General features: G+C 33.3%; 1 protein-coding gene and 1 long non-coding RNA gene across 2 annotated transcripts in view; one reads left to right on the forward strand and one right to left on the reverse strand.

Annotated features, from left to right (window-relative positions):
• KCNH8 (potassium voltage-gated channel subfamily H member 8) overlaps positions 1-19,419 on the forward strand; it is a 345,406-nt gene that overhangs the window by 160,070 nt on the left and 165,917 nt on the right. The window contains exon 5 of the mRNA XM_017522526.2: positions 18,907-19,034. Within this exon, the coding sequence (XP_017378015.1) occupies positions 18,907-19,034 (128 nt within the window). The remainder of the gene's footprint in view (positions 1-18,906; positions 19,035-19,419) is intronic.
• LOC108299933 overlaps positions 1-19,419 on the reverse strand; it is a 115,252-nt gene that overhangs the window by 48,367 nt on the left and 47,466 nt on the right. Inside the window, exon 2 of the long non-coding RNA XR_001823170.2 lies at positions 18,942-18,995. This is a non-coding gene — a long non-coding RNA (uncharacterized LOC108299933). The remainder of the gene's footprint in view (positions 1-18,941; positions 18,996-19,419) is intronic.

Genomic DNA, 19,419 nt, shown 5'->3' on the forward strand with positions numbered 1-19,419 from the left:
AAAAAAACCCACATTAAATAAAAAGAAACTTTTCAGGAACAACAAAGCTAAGTATTTAATATCTTGAAATAAGAATAAATATTAAATTGATGAAATAAATATAGGATATAATGAAGTAAAGAAACATACAAACCATAAAATTTTTTAAAAACTTGTGAATATTAAAAGATAATGATGGAATTTTTTATCAGTAGAGAAATTAGCAAATTAAGTTCAGGAATCTTCCAGAAATTAGAGCAAAGTGAAAAATACATGAAAAATAAAAAGAAAAAATTAGAAAATTAGAGGACTATGAAGTACTATACTGCCCAAGAATTTTCAGTGATGATGAAGACGTTCTGTGTTTGTGCTGTTCAATACAGTAACCACTAGCTGCATGTGGCTATTGAGCACTTGAGACATGGCTAGCACTACTAAGACAGTTAGTTTTAAAAATTTATTTTATATCAAGCAATTTAAAGGCAAATGTGAAAAGCCACATGTGGCTAGCAGCTACTGTATTGGACAGCACAGATCTAGGAGGTTAAGCACCTAAATTAAAAAGCTTACCAAAAACTTAAAAAAAAAAAATAGAATGAAACTGGTTAGAAGAGAGGAGTCCATTATGCCAGCTAAGTTCCCAGATCTAAAATTCATGATTTTCCAGACTGAAGTTTTGTGACACTGTTAACTGTAAACAAAAAGATGGTTTTTTTGACTTCCAGAGAAAGGAAAAAAATAAAATAGTACTATGCAAAGGATCAAGAACCAGAATGACTTTGGACTTCTCAGGAGGCGTACTGGGAACTAGAATACAGTAGCACAATGCCTTAAAATTCTAAATGAGTATGACTTCCAACCCAGAATCTATATTTACCATAATTGCCAATAAAGTCAAAGATAGAAAAAATACATTTTTCAGACATGGAAGTTCTCTAAAAATGTATTTCCCTTTCATGTACCTTGTCTCATGTATCTACTAGAAGATGTGGTGCATCAAAAGGAGTCAATAAGCTAATAAAAATGTAAACATGAGATTAAAGAAATGAAGACCAAATTCAAGACAGTACTATATGATACTGCTGGGATGATGACCAAGGGCCAGCTCAGGGCAAGAGCTATGAACTAGGTTCATCAGCCATCCTGCCCAGAGCAGGCAGAGGACTCTGGGAGTTTTCAAGATTAGTTAATATTCCATTTGATGTATCAAGACCTATTAAGAGAAAATTCACACAAAATTGATGAAGGCTTTGTATTGTTATTAGTAATAAAAAAACTATTAGAGTAGTATTAGTAGCAATAAACATATAAAAAAACAAACAAAAAAACCCAGCTAATTGTTAACTCCAAAGAAAATAAAAACTTGTTTAGAAAACAAATACTTAACAGACACCAATGGCTCAGTTGTCACAATATTGTAAATACTGAATATTGATTTAAGCAAAGGAACAATCTTACCCTGCTGCAAAAGGACAAGATGGAAAAGGGGTATGTTTTTGTGGTTAGGGGATGGGATGTAAGTAAGTAAAACTCTCATCTGTTATATGGAAAACTAATTGGTAATGCTTCAAAAACCAAAAGATTTAAAAAAAAAAAATTGCAACATAGGTATGTTAGTTGTAAGAAAGTGATTACTAAAAGTAAATGGACAAAACACTTTAAAAGTTTTGTTCCTGGTTTGAAAGAAATAGGAGGAGAGGATCTGTGAACTTCTGGTTTTCTATGAACTGTAGACAAGTTATGCCACATGCATATATGACTTTCATTTATCAAACAAAAATGTTCCGTTCAAATGAACAGCACCAGTTGCATTCAGAAACACTCATCCAAACTTGTCCCAATGTATTAGTGAGTGAAAATACATTTCCTAAAATCTTATGAAAAACATAAACTAAACTAAATACCAATAATACATCTCCTTTCAGGCGCTTAAATTGATAAGGCAGCCCTTCATATTAGGAAAAAACAACATATTACTCAAAAGGGAAAATGACATTTAAAGTAGACTTCATGTAAAGAAGGCAAATAAGGGAAGAGGGTCAATGGTCTTAGTAGAACCAGGAGTTATCTGCAGAGAAAGAATCAATGTTCAATTCTTACTGCATGCCAGGCAATATGCTGGTTAATTTCATCAGTGATCTCTCATTAAAGCCTGAACTAAGGTCCTACAGCTAGTGAGTACCTAAGTTTCCATCCCAAGCTGACTCAAAAGTCAAAAGGAAACAATTCATTCTAAAGAATGAGCAAAATCAGGACAAGTATAGAGGCAAATTGGTGGAGAGAACACAGGAGCAGGAGCCCCAGAGCCAGAATTATTGTTCCAACATACTTGCCAATAAAATGAAGCAATATGCAAGATGTAACTGACTGTAATCTGCCATTCAAATAGAGATGCAACAGGACAATTTGCTTTGGCCCAGGACTCAATTCATTGGTGGGCCAAATGTCTCCCCTCTCCTATCATCTCTGGTTTTTTGGGCCTTACTTATTGCTAGATAAGTAGCTTTTTGGATCTTCTACATGCAGGAAGCTCCTGGGAGGAAAAGAAATAGGAACTCTGCATCCCAAAAATATTAAAATATTTATGAGGCAGGGCTATGTCTTTGCATTCTTGCTCCTAGCATTGTACCTGAATATAGTAGTTATGTCTATTTAAAAGGGCCAAAAAAACAAAACATGTTTTTGAATACATGAATATGTGAACAATCAGCATACTGATTACCAAGACATTTGAGATGGAAGAATTTTCCTTTTATTTATTTTTTATCGAAGTAAAATTTTAGTAGTTCCTTATATAAATGACCAATATGAAACTTTTTCATTGTATTACTTCATTAGATTTGTTTGGAGTTTTTTACTACTTGTTAAAGAATAATGCCTTCTTTAATATAAAGCAACTTAAAAAAATGATTACCCAATGTGGTGCAGAATTCTTACCCTTTAGAAAATGTTGCTGAATCCTAGCCAAGGACAGATATAACATATCATGAAATGTCAATATATAGGATGTGATTTTCTTTTTGTGTTATTTATGGATTTTCATAACTTGAGAATCATAACAACATTGTTTTTATGAAGTCTCTAAGGAAAGACTGTGAGAAAGAAGTTAGCAGATCTGGAGGAGGTGAGAGCTATCAGTAGGGTAAGAGGCTTTTACAATAAGAATAATAATTTTTAGATTAACGTTCTTATTGGCAAGATAGATAGCTGCTCTTGAGTTCAAAGGAGTGAGTTGTTACAATCTATTTCTTAACAGAGTAGTTTTATGAATATATCATAAAAATCATATGATGCCTACAAAGATATTTTTAGTGAATGAATAAAACAGGAGATTGTAATTATTCATAATAAAAGACAATAAATATAAGGTGAAAAAAATACAATTTCTAATTATACTTTAAGATCACAACCTAGAAGAATTATCCACGCACAGCATTTTTGAAGAAAGGATAGCACTTACAACCCTGTTACAATTTTCCTCTTCACGCCATCAGATTGATTACTCTACTGTGACTTTTGCTCTTTCACACTACTACACTTTGTCATAGACTGTTCCTAGCAACCAGAAGGTCACCTCCTTAACCCTCTGCTTATCACAGTTACCCATCCTTCACCATTTAGTGCAGGCCCACATATTACCCTGCTTGAACTCTCTTTGTAAGTGTTCTTTCCCTCTTCTTATTTTTTACAGTCCTTATATTTGCCTCTCATATCTAATAATAATAATAATGACAACTAACATTGATTAAGTGTTACCATGAGTCAAGCACTATTCTATGCACTTTATGGCTTTTACCACATTTAGTTGTCACAAAATACCTCTAAATAGGTATTCTTATTATCACCATTTTTAGAGATGAATAAACTAAAACAAAAAGAAATAAGTAATTTTCCCTAGTGGCTAGTAAGTGGTGAAGACTTGAACCTGTACAGTCTGGTTGCAGAGCTATTAACTACTATAGCTATTTACTCTGCAGCTTTACCTTTCATTTGACCTCTTTTGCAATATATATATATTAAATACATATTTATTTTTACTATGCGTATGTCATAGACATTTTTTGCCTCTTGGTCATCTTGTATTCATTTGCCCTACTCCCTGAAACATATTTGAGAGTTAGGGCTCCACTGTTTCCTCACTCTCAGACTGTAGTTTTGGTGGAGTGTAGTTCATCTCTCCAGAAGTGTTATCTGATGCAGACCAGACCAAACAGAGCTGTACACTCCTCTGACAAAGAAACTGATTCAAGATTAGACACGTAACCCCACAAGAGCCAAGGACACCTTATAAGATGCAGGCATACATACTTTTGACTACATCTGAAACTGAGATGATGCACATGTTTGGAGCCTTTCTGAGAACTGAGTTAACACAGAGCCTTGACCAAAATTCCTGTTTTCTCTTTTTTTAAACAGTTTGGAATTTTCCAGATTTCCTGTCAATTGCTGTAAAAAGTATCCTAATTGATATAAGGCAGACAGATTCTCCCAGATTAAATGGTGAATTTTTAGACATATGGATTGCCTTTCTGAAACTCTTCCTTCAGCAGTGTTTTGCACTTATATATTATTTGATATTGATCGAATCCAGTTTGAAAATCAGTTGAATTAATATATTAACCCAAAATTCATGTGAAGTGTGCTGCAGATTACATACAGACTTTAGTTTAACTTTGTTGTGAATTTGATTTAAACTTCCTTTGAAATTATAATTGTAAAAATACAAATGTGTATGGACAAATCAATGGCATAAAAAGGAACTATATTACTATTATCTTTACCCCTTCTATTTTGCCTTATTCTTTATTTCAGAACATGAGGAAAACAGGGCTATGTGATCAGTTTGCTATAAAACTTTCCATGCTGTGAAATAGTATACTATAGTGAAGGGAGCACTAGCAGAAATGGGAAACTTGGCAAGCCGTATAAGCTTGGGTTGGCCTTTAATACTCTCTCAGTCTTGGACTTGAGCTTCCTCATGCATACTCACAGTATTTTGGATTATATCACTTCTTGGCGTTTAAAATAATGGAAAGTCTGACTACATGGATGTTTCTGGACAATCAGTCACTTCTCGGAAATTCTTCTGAAGTCCTCGGTGGCCAATCAGAGCTTCTTCTGGTCATGTGATATTAGTAAATATTATTCTAAATAAATCTAGATTAAGAGAGTATGATCTTGATATATATGGCTCTTATTAATGTTATGATGTATAAAACATTTTGTCTAGGTTTTTTACAAAATTAAAATTTGCTCAAGGAGCTTGTTCCTCCACTGCTTTTATTGATCATAAATTTGAAACTGTGGAAATCACTGGGCTAGCCGTACCACAAGATTCCTTCCGGCACTACCTTCCTTTGAAAAGACACAGGTCATTGCCTGGAATAAATATGAAAGTACCTTGTGTTGTCAAGATGGGCCCATTTAAAAGCATGATTTCCTCTTGTTCTAGATACCTGTTATTTCAGACTTGGCTAAGTTCTAGTGTCCAGAATTTTCTGAAGATACTAGTTTTCTCCATAACTACCATTGGCTGCTTTGGCTTCATGAAGATGTCCTGGCCTGTGAGTTGCTCTAGAATTCCGAGAATATGAGTGGTTGCACTGAATTGGGAACCCATAGGTAGTTCAGGCTTCCAACTGTAGGTTGTGCTAAGGAGTTCGGTCTTTATTCTTCATTAAGTGGTGTTTGAGTCCTACCAAGGCAGACACTCAAAAGGGGGTTTAGGATTATTTATGGTTGTCTGAGGACAGCATTTCTCTATTCCATCATTTTATCTGGGGCAAGTCAGCTTGCTAGCTCTGCAGTATAATAAAAAAATCCTAGGAGTTACAAGTTCAAGTCCCTGCCACTAGTCACCACTGTGATCTTAGGCCAGGCATTTTTGCCTCCCTAATTGCAGTTTCTCCAGCCACAATATAAAAGAATTGGAATATAAAATTTCTAAGCCTTCTTTTATTGTAAGGATCTCAAATTGTATAATCACACTATATGACACAAAAGCATGACCACACAGAACCATACTTACAGCTTGGGAACTAATGACCCTGTTTTCCAAATTTCCCATCTGAACTCACCAGAGCCAGCACTCAGTGTGTTTGTCACATGCAGTATTACCAGCCAGAAACACTCTTGCTGTAGCCTAAGTTCTTGAAATTGAAGTATACATTTTTTTTTCTGATGCTCCCTCAGATTCCACTGGGGAAAAAAACTCAATAACTATGTAAATGAAGAAGCCCTTTCTAAGAAGTATCATGCATAAGACTATAGGTGGTCATACAAAATTTCCATGGGACCCTGGTTAACTTAAGGTCCTATTCAGGGAGAAGAAAGACAAAAATAGATGTTAGTATTCTTGGTGAATTAAGTGGGAATTTGCATTTCAATGCCAGTCCTTAAATGGTTTGATTTTCATAAACCCTATATATTGTAGAGTGTTTGATGTTACATAATGGTGAAATGAATAGAAATGGGAAATATTTGAACTTCAAATGTACTTGCAAATGTTCTCCCCCGACCCCTTTAAGCCACCTACATATAAAAACCTAGGATCAATTATGTGAAGTTTAATTTCTGAAAGTTTTAATAAAGCTGGGTCATCGTACTTTCTCCTCCAAAAAGTTGGTTCTCAAATAGGAATATATGTGGAAAAATGGTTTGTTTAGTTTTCTTTTTCATTTGTTCTGTGATATAAGTTAGAAAATAGCAAACTTTTTCTTTAAAAGATATGATAATAAATATTTTGGGCTTTGTGGACCATATAATATCTGTTGATACAACAGTACTTGGCCAGGCACAGAAGAGCCTAACACTGTAATCCCAGCATTTCCGGAGACCAAAGAGGGAGAATAGCTTGGGGCCAGGAGATTAAGAGCATGGACAACATAGAGAAACACTGATTCTACAAAAAATTTAAAAATTAGACTGGCATGGTGGTGAGCACCTATAGTCTCAGCCCCTCAGGAGGCTGAGGCAGTAGGATGGGTTGAGTCCAGACTGTTGATGCTACAGTGAGCCATGGTCATGCCATTGCAGTCTGGCCTGTGCTACAGAACAAGACCCTGTCTCTAAACAGCCAACCATCAAACAAAAAAAAGCCCCACAGTACTTAACTTACCCACTATAACAGGAAAGCAGTCATAGACAATCTATAAACAAATGCATGTGGCAATGTTCCATTAGAACTTTATTTGCTGAAACAGGTGACCCATTGGTGAGCAAAAACTGGCACATACTTGATCTAGGTAATTAATAAGTGGTATCTCCTTCATCCTCTCCCAATCCTAGATCATTCCATATTAAAAATAGCATTGGACTGAATACCTGGCTCCCAATTATAACTTTTCTAATTACTGGACATTGACTACACATAATCCCATCGAAAGTCTCATTGATATGGAGCTTATTTCAGTTATCATATCCAGTTCTTAGACTGTATTAGCTAAGAGTTAATAAGATTGTTGTTGTAGTGCTTTATATCTGGTGTAATACTTTAATATCAGGTCACAGGAACTTTTGTAACATTGAGAAATGAAGATCAGGTTAGGATTCTGATAAATGGGTCATAATTCTGGTCTGGAGGGGGAAGAGGTTAAGAAAAAAGCTCCTCCATTCTTATTGCAAAAGTGATCATGTTCTAGAATCATAACAAACATGTCCCAGGATTGTGTAGACTTGATACTGGGGAATGAAGTGTGACTACCAGAACTGGTAAAGAAAATGAAGGTTCTATTTCTGATCCAACAGGTAGGATCACAGGGTATCCAAGTCTATGCAGAGTCAAAAAGGCAAAGTATTAGAATACCAAGAAACTGGGGGACACAACTAAGGTAATAAGAAAGGAAAGCTTGCCTGCACTCTGTGATAGCTCCACAAATTCTGGTCAGCTCTTGTCTTATCCAAGAGTTTATTTTAATTAATTGAGAGTGTATTTTGCCGGCTCTTGTTTCATAAAATTTAAAGGTACCTATGTACTTCCTGGTACCTAGCATATAGTAGATAGAGGTAGAACCATAAATATTGACCTTCAGACATCCTTTGTAGATCTATTTTGATGACTTTAAAAATGTAATAATAATCTATAGTAGTTGACTACTATGTTGGCCCATCTGGAATGTTTTGGTATTCCTCAAAATAGTTCTTTCGTGCACTTAAAATATGTCCCCTGACCTATATGAACTATCTTTATTAATTTAATTAGCGAAAGAAGGAATCAAAGTTAGACAGCCAAGGCATTTTATCTATTACTGAGATTATTATAGATTCATAATTTGAATGCAAGTGGTTGAGGCATTATAATTTTTCTTCTAAGGAAAATATCAGGTGAATATTTTTATAGTTGGCCACATGTAAGAATTGCTACAAAAAATTCTCTACAGGTGTTAGAGACTTAGATTGTTATTTGGTGACTTAACAAACATGACTGTGGAAACATGAATCAATTGAAAGTTAACTAAATTGAATTATGTCTGATTATTACCTCATTTATTAATGTGTGACCTAAAGATTTAAAAGAAATTAAGTCATGTATTAGTTTCAAGTTATTTCATTATTTTGGAAAAAAAATAAGCAAACCTGGAAATATTTTTAGGAGTAGTTCATCTTTTGTGAATGCATGACCGATTTTATCATTTTTGGTTGAATTTTATGGACAGGTTTTTAAGTTCATATAAAATTGGGGTATTCAGTAAGTTCTCTTAACTTTGGCACTGTTGACATTTTCCGATGGATAATTATTTGTTGTGGGAGACTGTCTTGTGCATTGTAGGATTTTTAGCAACATTCATGGTCTCCACCCACTTAACACCAGTAGTACCCTTACACAAGTTTAATTAACCAAAACTGTCTCCAAACATTGTCCGATATCCCTTGGGGGTAAGAATCTCCCTGGTTGAGATGCACTGGTATACAGCAGCCAGGCCATAACTCTCTAACATATAGGGTTGAGGAATAGAAGCTAGAAGCAGGACTTTTTTTAAGAGTTTAAGGAAAGAGTATATCTGAACCACATAAACAAACAAAAAGGTATTGCATAAGAAAAAGTAATGTAACAATTTATGTAAGTACCTGATATATGAGCATGTCCTTACATCTAAAACAAAAAATAAAAAGGTAACATTGGTACTATCTATCTATCTATATAGATAAATAGATATATAGATATATTTGACAAGTGTGCATTAAAGAATTGTCTAATATAAAACATTTAAAATGTGGAGAATACTTTTTCCAAGAATCAGAAAATAATTGTTATGATAGGCACACTCATTCTTTTTAATAATACAAGTCTTTAAAAATTGAATCTTGGTGTTGAAGTGAATTTATTTGTGTTATTTAGTATTTTTGAGTGGTGCATTATTACGCAAGACTGTCTAAAGAAGCCTAATATTTAGAAATAAAGCAATCCTTTATAAAGGACTATCTCTTGGCCCCTCCAGCTTTTACATATCATGTTGTCAATATCATGCTAAAGTTGTAATAAGAAGATTGTATTATTGATTCTGCTTTTCTACCAGAGATTGCACACAGAGCAGCAATGGTGGAGTTACAACTCAGAATAGAAAGTGAATTGGACCTTATCTTGGGAACCCTATGAATTAGCTAAGTTACCTCCAAGTCTCTCAACATACTTTTGTCTGGATAAATCAGATTGCCCACGTTTCTTTAAGGTCAAGAAATATAATGTATTTATCTCTGTCTTTCCAGCTTCACTGCTGGCACAAGATAAATAGATACTTTGAAACTGGATGAGTAAGTGGAATGTATTTGTTGATCTAACAGACAAAGAGTCAGCATGTTTTCATCTTCTGTTCTATCTTCTTCCTCCTGTAGTTCTATATTTTCATTCCCAACTACTTCTTGGTGGCTTTATTCACAGATAATCTCTTCTATTCTTTCATACTCAAGATACGGCCAAGATTTTGTTGCTTTAACTTCTATAAGCATAAGACAGGCCCAGAACCAAAAAGTACTAAGGAGTTTTAATGTAAGACATTGGAGAATACTAGTGGAAAAATATTGTATCATTTCAGTACCCACCATCACTGTCACAAAATTGTTACTGCTACAAATTATCAAGGTTGACTTAAGTTTTAAATTAATTTCCACACTAGAATTCTTATAAACTCGCTTTTCACTTTAATTATTTTTAATATATTCTATAACTCCAAAACATGGACCAATTTTATATAGAACTTCATTACTTTTCAAAATCAGTTACCAATACTTTCAGATTTTGAGTTAGCTGTTCTGAAGAAAAAAAAGAGCCTATAATTTAGGAGAAACTGCATGATAAAGACAAAGACAAAATGCTTTAGAACTGGACATGCTGTTTAAACCTACTGAACTTCAATGATATTATCTTTAAATTCACCAAAATGTTAAATTATTACTGGGAGATGGTATTATAAAAGAGATTCATAAATCAGTGCTTTACACTGATTTTCACTTCTAAATTTAGTAAAATGCACATGTATCATTTTTAATATTTAAGGAAGAAATGTTCATATACTATTTAATTATAGTTGATCTTATAAAAATTAAATGCAATAAAAATTTGGAAGGAAATGCATGAAATTCTTGATATTGAAGCCAATCAGGCATTCTTTCTTTTTTATTTTTCTGTATTTCCCAGTTTTTCATAATGAGTTTAAATTATCTTTATTCTCTCTATTTTTTCTGTGTTTTCCAAAATTTTTATAATGAGTTTAAATTAGCTCTTTATTCTCTCTTCCCCCTCTCTAATATACATATATATATTTTAGTTTTTTTTTTTAATTACAAAAATTGCCACCCCACTAAATAAGACTGTTCCCTTGGTTACTGTTGAATGTTTTTCTTAAAGAAGATTCCTTCTATTGCTTGTTTGTTATAAAGAATTTTTTAAAAGCACAAATGTTTACTGAGTTATATATAAAATTTGGTATTAACTGAGATGGTCATTTTTTTTCTTTTTAATTTATAAATCTGCTGAAATATATTGATTCCCTAAAAGGGAACCACCCTTAGCATACATCCTACATGAGATTGATGTAGTTTTCTTTTACAGTACTTCTAAATTCAGTTTACTAATGTTTTATTTAGGATTTTTAGATCTATACATGAAAATGGTATATATTTTTTCTTTTTTATTATACTCATCTAGTTTTGGTAACAAGTTTTCCAGAGTTTTAGACTGAATTCAGAAATTTTTGAGATTTTTTTATTCTATGAAGTTGTTAAAGGAATTATTTGTTCCTTTAAATCTTGATAACCTTGGCTTTAAAACTCTCTGAAATAGGCCTCAGAGAGGGGTAGTAAGTAACATGAGATGGTCTCTCTCTGCTTCTTTCCACGTTATTGGTCTATTGAAAATTTTTATTATATTTTGGAACTATTTTGGTAATTGACTCCTACCCTCGAAGTATTCATTAAATTTAAAAAACTATGCAAATATATTTTTCTACAAAGTAATTTTGTAATTTTTAAAAACTTCCAAATTCATGATCTTTTTTAAATTCATGATCTTTTTAAATTCTGAATATTATTTGTGTTGTTCTTATTTCTTTTCCTTGAATAAAATTGCCAGAAGTTTAATTCTCTGATCTTCTTTTCATTTAATTGGCCAAATTAAAAAAAAAAAATTTGTTTTCTAGTTGTTTTTTTTTAGATAACCTTCTAGTTTACTCTTGTTTTCCTATTGTTATATTTATTTTGTGTCTTAAAGTTCTACAGATTTTATATTTGAAGTATCTAGTTTGTTTCATGTATTAGATATTTTTATATATTTTGTAATAAATGTATTTTAAGTATTTTTTTCTCTTTCATCTTTGATTATATCATTGAGTTTGGATATCAAACATGCCTATTAACATTATTTCTTTTTAAAAACAGCCTTTTATTTCCAAAAGTCTATAAGTTTACTTGCTAATTTCTCTTAAAATAAAAAATTATACAGAAATTTTAAAAATCAAAATAGAATTTGAACCATTATATGGAGGATTGTTTTCATATACATGACTTCCATTTTTCAGAGCATCTTTGAAATTGTCTTTGCAGAACAAAGTGAACTATTATGAATGTTCCATAAGCATATGAAAAGAAGAGGGATTCTTTCTTTGGTAGATACCATAGACACTCATTCATTAATTATAGATAATTATTAACATTAACATTATTAATGTATTAATAACATGTAAAGCAATGTATTAACATTCCCTATAATTTTATTTATTTTCTGCCACCACAACTACGAATTTCTGAGACAGGTTCAGTTACTTCACTGTGATTTTGGATTTTCATATTTCTTGTGTTTTTAATGTTTATAAATGCTATATAATTTAGAACATAAAAATTTATAATTTTATTATAATTTTTTAATAAGAACTTTTCCATCTTGAACTAGAAGTTTTTGCATTGATATTTAAATGGCAACAGGTACTCTATATTTTTTAAAGCATGTTATAAAAGTAGTTTACAATGTAAACGTGGGAATATGAGAGAAAATGGAGAGGAAATAAAACGTAAAATGACAACTGGAGAGAAAGTATTTTTCAGCATATGTCCATTTTAGGGCAAGAAAGAGAAAGAGAGCGAAATAAGAGAAGACCCTGTCTAGCAGAGAAAATAATTCCCGTCTAGGAGAGATCCATTTTGACCCAACACAATTACACAGATAAGTAAAAAAAAATCTGACTGGCTCACAGCTCAGTGATCTATAATTTATTATGGTGTGTTTGAAAGAACATGTGATTTCAAGCAAGATCATTGAGAATTCAAATATCAGCCCTCCCAGTAACTGTGTGAATTTGGACAAGTACACAATTTTGATTATAGGGTTTATTTATGCTTTCTTTTCCTTCAGTTCATAGAAAAACTAATGCTTAACAAAGTGAGGATTAAAAAGGAATGAAGACAAAGTTCCTGGCCATAGAACATGACGGAGGTTAAGGGAATATTGCTAATACATGATGTTTTGTTGAGAAATCCTAACTCACTGGAGTCTAATCATAACTTTATTTTCCTGGAAATTTTCATCTCTCAGTGTTGCTTAATAACTGAAATGACTTATTTAATTATCCTGCTTACTGACCACTATCTCCTTTCCTTATATTTTACTTATTTACCTTTGTTGACCTGATGGCAATTGAAATCTTCACCTTTTCATCACTGAAAGAAAAAAGGAGGGCCTAGAATTTTCTCCTTTCACTCTGAACTCTCTTACTAGGTAATTTCATAATCAATTAAATGACAAAGCCAGGCAACTTGACTCTCTATACATATTTCAAATGTGCCAGCTTTGCTCCACATCTACTGATAGCTACCACTCAAGTCTAAAGCTATCATGTTTTTACTGATCTTTTAAAACAGGCTCCTGAGTAATCTGTCAACTCCTGTTGACGCTTTCTATTTGAAAACTCAAAAGTTCTCATGTCATCTGAAGGTTTAAAATCTTGCTGTTGCTTCATGTGCTCCAGCACTCTAACTTGCTAATCTCTGCTTTGTTACAGGAAACAAGAAGAGAGTGCAAGAGATAGAAATACACAGAGAGAGAGAGAGAGAGAGAAAGAGTTAGGGGGAGAGATATTGAGAGAGGAGAGAGGGAGAGAGAGAAGAATAAAGAGAGTTATCTTCTTATTCAAATCACTACAAATATATATTTTAGGCTTTTTTTTTTTATAGAGTAGCCTAGGTTGTTTTCTAACTACTACTTTTTATCATTGTACTTATTATAGTCAAGAGCAAAAATTCTAATGTGGCTTCAAAGGCCCTGGATGAGCTGTCTAACTTCTGCCTACCTTCTAGTTTCCCTTTTACCTCTCTTTCTTCCTTTCTCTATATACTAACTCTTCTGCACTTTGTTCAGTTCTTCAAAGATGCTGAATTCCTTTCTGTCTGAGACCCTCACACCTTGTCTTTGCTCCTCTGACCCTATCTTATTAACAACTATTATTTCTTCAGATTTTATCCCTGGGTCATCCATTGCAAGCATATTTCTGTGATGAATATTACAGTAAAGTGAAATGATTTTCAACCCCAATCTTGCATGAGGGTTCAATGGTGACGAAACATTTTCACAGAAAACTTTTTTTCTTCCATTTAGAGTCAAGACTAACAGATTATATTTGTTCCCTACCACCACCACCACACTCTATATAATTTTATCAGGTTTCACTGTTAAATGGTTTGGTATCACTTTATTCTTGTCCTTTTTGTGGTGAAATAATTTTACATTAAAAATACATATGAAGTATAAAATATTATTACAAATCATCATATACCCCAAATCCACTTTAAGAAATGGAACTGTACTAATTCCATTTAGTAAGGCACATGGTGGTCAACTGGAGATTCTATTTTCTAGCCTCTTGTGCAGCTAGTTGTAGTCATGTGATTATATATAGTTTTACAGCGGTTGCACATTTCTCTAAACAATATATTATTTAGTTTTACATGTGTGAATAGTTAAAATGTTGCCATGTTTTCTGTGATCTTTCATTTTTTGCTTTCATACTCAATATTATGTTTTTGAAATATTTCTGTGTTAATAGGCAGACATTATTTCATTCATTTCCCATTTATTTTCTCTATAAGTTCAGTTTAATGAAATTATAATATTCTATGTCATTACTATGCCTGTATGCATTGTTTTATTTCTGGACATTTGGCTTATTTCTAGTTATACATACACACACACGTATGTTATGTATATATGTATATACTGATGTGTTTGTGGTTTATGTAGATATGCAGATTACAAATATTGCTATGATTAATATTACAGTGAAGTAGAATGATTTTCAACCCCAATCTTGCATGAGGGTTCAATTGTGACTAAAAATTTTCACAGAAAACTCTTTTTTCCTTCCATTTAGAGTCAAGACTAACATAGATTATTCTTCGATACTTCCCATTGAGGGGCCCTTTTCTAAGATGATAAAATTGCTATCGTTTGATTTGGAAAATCTCAGTTATTACTTAGATTTCTCCACGGAGAAAGGAATTGGCTTATTCACTGTTGTAAATATCTAATCTGGTGCATTTTGTAGTTAGCATTGTAATTCCACTTGACATTTTGAAGCCAATTGATACTGCATAAGCAGCCTGTTGGCAATTCCTACCAAATTCTGTAGACGTTATCTGAAAATTCTGGCTGTTTAAAATTACTCCCTGCTGGAGTAATAATTACATTTTCAAATGTTGTACAAAGATTCTATGTAAATCAAAAAATTTAACACATTAAGATATGATCTTAACTTTCAGCAGTAACAATGAAATGTGCATTGTTTAGCCACAAGTTTTTAAAAAGTGCCCTTTTTGATATTATTCTGTGCATTTTAAAATCTATTTTTAGTGATTCAAGTCTATAGTAATGTAGCAAATTTTATTTTAAACATTCTTTCAAGTATGTAGCAAAAGGTGAACGCTTTTTTAAAATGTAACATTCAATTAGACTTTTGCAGTGAATTAAACACTCCATTTGCTGGTTATTAAAGCATCCCAGAGTGGTGTGAGAATTTTGGAGGTGAGGGTAATTAAAGTCCTTGAAAGATTTGGAGTCAAGTCTCAGATGGGCAGGAATTGTGACACCTGTTACTTTATGCGACACTCGATAAAAAGTAGCAGTCCTGAACATTGATTGAAGTCACTAAGGGACTTGGTTCTGTGTGTAGTAACAAGAGGAACTCGAGACCAATCTGATTTCACATACTGTCTCTATTCCTGTTACTAGATGTGTGACCATCTAATGTGTTATTAGACCTTCAGTTTTCTCACCTGTAAATGGAGAATAATACTTATTTCATAGGATATTTATGAGGATCAGTTTTAATAATAAATTTGGAAGATCTAGAATGAGCCTAGTAGCTATCAACAACAGTCATATGGCCTCCGTGACACAGCAACTAAACCAGATTATTTTTATGAAGAAGAGATATCAAAGCGCTTTTATGACAGTAGAGAGATTTTATGATGAAGCTTAAATAGATTTTAATATTTTTATATTTTGCAATAACTGTAATATAGATACAATTTATTTAGGATGAAATTGTATGTTGACCATTTGACCAAATAATGACTGTTTCTTAATGTAATATAACCAGTTTATTTTTCTTGAACCGTAGCCCTTTAGAAAGAAAATAATACAGCTAGATCCTTACTTTGTTTTAACTAAAATATAGTCCAATTGGATTAAAGATTTAAATGTTAAAATTTTTAAAGGAAGGGCAAAAGATATCAGGGAAACTTGTATATATTTTTGTGTGACAACCGTTTGACTGTGCAGGGCATAATGTCTAGACACCAGAAATAGATAGAAGGGTAAGTTGGACTGAAACCAGTGGCAAATCTGTATGAGTCTGCAGCCAACTTGATCCTGGCCTTCTTGAAGGGAAGAATTCAGCAAAAGGGAAGAAGTAGATTTAAGGCAGAGGGAGAGACCAAGGCAAGTTTTAGGAGAGAGAGTTTATTCAAATGTTTTAGACAAATATCCCCATTAAAAAGTGGGTGAAGAATGTGAACAGGCACTTCTCAAAAGGAGACATTTATGCAGCCAACAAACATATGAAAAACACCTCATCATCACTGATTATTAGAGAAATGCAAATCAAAACCATAGTGAAATACCATCTCACGCCAGTTAGAATGGCGATCATTAAAAAATCAGGATACAACAAATGCTGGAGAGGACATGGAGAAATAGGAACACTTTTACACTGTTGGTGTGAGTGTAAATTAGTTCAACCATTGTGGAAGACAGTGTGGCGATTCCTCAAGGACCTAGAAATAGAAATTCTATTTGATCCAGCAATCCCGTTACTGGGTATATACTCAAAGGATTATAAATCATCCTATTATAAGGACACATGCACACATATGTTTACTGTGGCATTGTTCACAATAGAAAAGACTAGGAACCAACCCAAATGCTCATCGATGACAGACTGGATAAAGAAAATGTGGCACATATACACCATGGAATACTATGCAGCCATTAAAAAGAATGAGTTTGTGTCCTTTGCAGGGACGTGGATGAAGCTGGAAACCATCATTCTTAGCAAACTAACACAAGAACAGAAAACCAAATACCACATGTTGTCACTCATAAGTGGGAGCTGAGGAATGAAAACACATGGATGCAGGGAGGGAAACATCACATACCAGGGCCTGTCAGGGGGTGGGGAGGTTGGGGAGGGATAGCATTAGGAGAAATACCTAATATAGATGATGGAGTAATGGATGCAGCAAACTACCATGGCATGTGTACAGCTGTGTAACAAACCTGCATGTTCTGCACACGTACCCCAGAACGTAAAATATAATTAAATAAAATTAAAAATGTTTTAGAGCAGTAGTGAAAGGCAGCAATGTACACTTGTAAGTGAGCCAAGTGGGTGACTTGAGAGATCCAAGTTCCCTGTTCAGCCCTTGACTTGGGGTTTTACACATGGGCATGGTTCTAGGGTTTCCACTTCTCTTCCCTTGATTCTTCCCTTGAGGTGGGCTGTCCACATGCATGGTGGCCTGCCAACACTAAGGAGGGGCTGCATTCACAGAATGTTTACTGAAGCTGTGCACATGTTCACTTGAGGTGCTTTTCCTTACCAGTAGAGCGTTCCCAGAGGAAGTTTATATACCATGTAAACTCCACCATTTTGCATCTTAGTGCATATGCTTGAGCCCACTCGTTCAACTCCTAAGAGTACCAGCTTCAGATGTTTTCTATCTATTGAGAGAATGTCTTTCACTGGCACTGGCTGCAGCCAATTATCATTTCAGAGAGAAAGCTTAGCAACCACCTGACCATCACCTAATGCTCGCTTGACATTTCCAGGGAGGTGGTCCTCTCCTGCACTCTTCATGTCTAACTACTTACTCTAACATGACAACAGAAACATTAAAGTTTTTAAACTGCATAAACAAATTCCAAAGTCAAGCAACAAATTTGGGACATTTTTCATGGCACCCATAATGAAAAAATGACGATTACTCTAGTATACGAAGAGTTATTCTAAATAAATTTAAAAACACTACTTTGATTTTAAAATTGACAAAATGAATAGACCAGAAAAATCAATACAAATAATAAATGTTTAAAGCACGTTCATGATTTTTATAATATGAATTAATATGTCATTTTTCAACCATCCAAATATTGGACAATACTCATTTGATAGTTTATAGTTTTGGTTTGTGTGGTGAAGCAGGCACATCTGTTCATTTGCTGGTACTGTAAGTTGCTGGAATGAAATTTGGAATCTGTATACCAAAATTTAAAATGTACATACCTCTGCCAGTAATTTATTTACTGAATAAACTCAAAGCTATGTGTATGCATTTAAGAATTTTCTTTGAAGGATTGGCCACACAGATTTTGACAAAAATCTTAGATAATCATAAATCTTCATGATAGAGAAATAGTAAAATTAATAAGATTAGTTATAGCCTTAACATAGTATCTCCTATTTTTTAAATGGCTAATAGCATACTATGTTAAGGTTATTAATGTGAAAAAGTAATAAGTAAACAGTTTTCACTGTAAACTTACATTTATGGAGAGAAAAATTATAAATGTGGAGATAGGGTACATATTAGAAATTTTTCTGGAAATAATATTTTTAAATGTTGAGAGTAGAATTAGGAATTTGAGTGTGGAATAGCAGGAAGGAAGGAATAATATCCATTAATGCTTTTCTGAACTATCTGAAAATTCTCCTATGTTTATGTTTGTTTTACTTTAATTTTTAAAAATTAATGCACTCAGTATGATAAAAATTATGTAAATTGTAAAGGACTAAGACTAAAATTAAATAAAATGTCATTAGGATCCAGCAGATTATTTTAGGTATTAAAAACATGTACAATATGCTCTTGAAAGATAACTGTCAAAATGACATTCTTGAGATGAAATGATGCATGCATTTGTGTCTAATGAGTTTTATTTTCCCCCAGACAAAGTCAAAGGAAGATCAAGAGCAGGGACTCACTTTGACTCAGCCCGGAGACGGAGTCGAGCAGTCCTTTATCACATCTCTGGGCACCTGCAAAGAAGAGAAAAGAACAAATTGAAAATAAATAACGTAGGTGGTATGTGTGTACAGGACGAATGCTAGTGTTTCCCCTGGTGGCAATGTTTGACTCACTAAAGAAAGGCCTCAATTACTCATTTATTGGCTTGCCTAGATTTTTTTCCACTTTAGTTTGTGCTTTCTATAAAGAACAAACTGGAAAAGGTCAGCAGTCATGAGGCATTTCTATAATAAAAGTGCTTAATCATAGTGTTATCACAGCCTAGAAATTAGAATATTATTGCAGTGAAGTACAATATGGTACTAGGGACACTGAAAATGGGGACACACTGGTTACATTTTATGAAACCAAATGATGCAGCAAGCCGTATTACACATTCATAGTTTGCTGGTTAAAATATCTCAAATTTGATTTTAGTTCCATCTGTTTTGCACG

Source organism: Cebus imitator, unplaced genomic scaffold (genome assembly GCF_001604975.1).
Source record: "Cebus imitator isolate Cc_AM_T3 unplaced genomic scaffold, Cebus_imitator-1.0 Scaffold24, whole genome shotgun sequence".
Lineage (NCBI taxonomy): Eukaryota > Metazoa > Chordata > Mammalia > Primates > Cebidae > Cebus > Cebus imitator.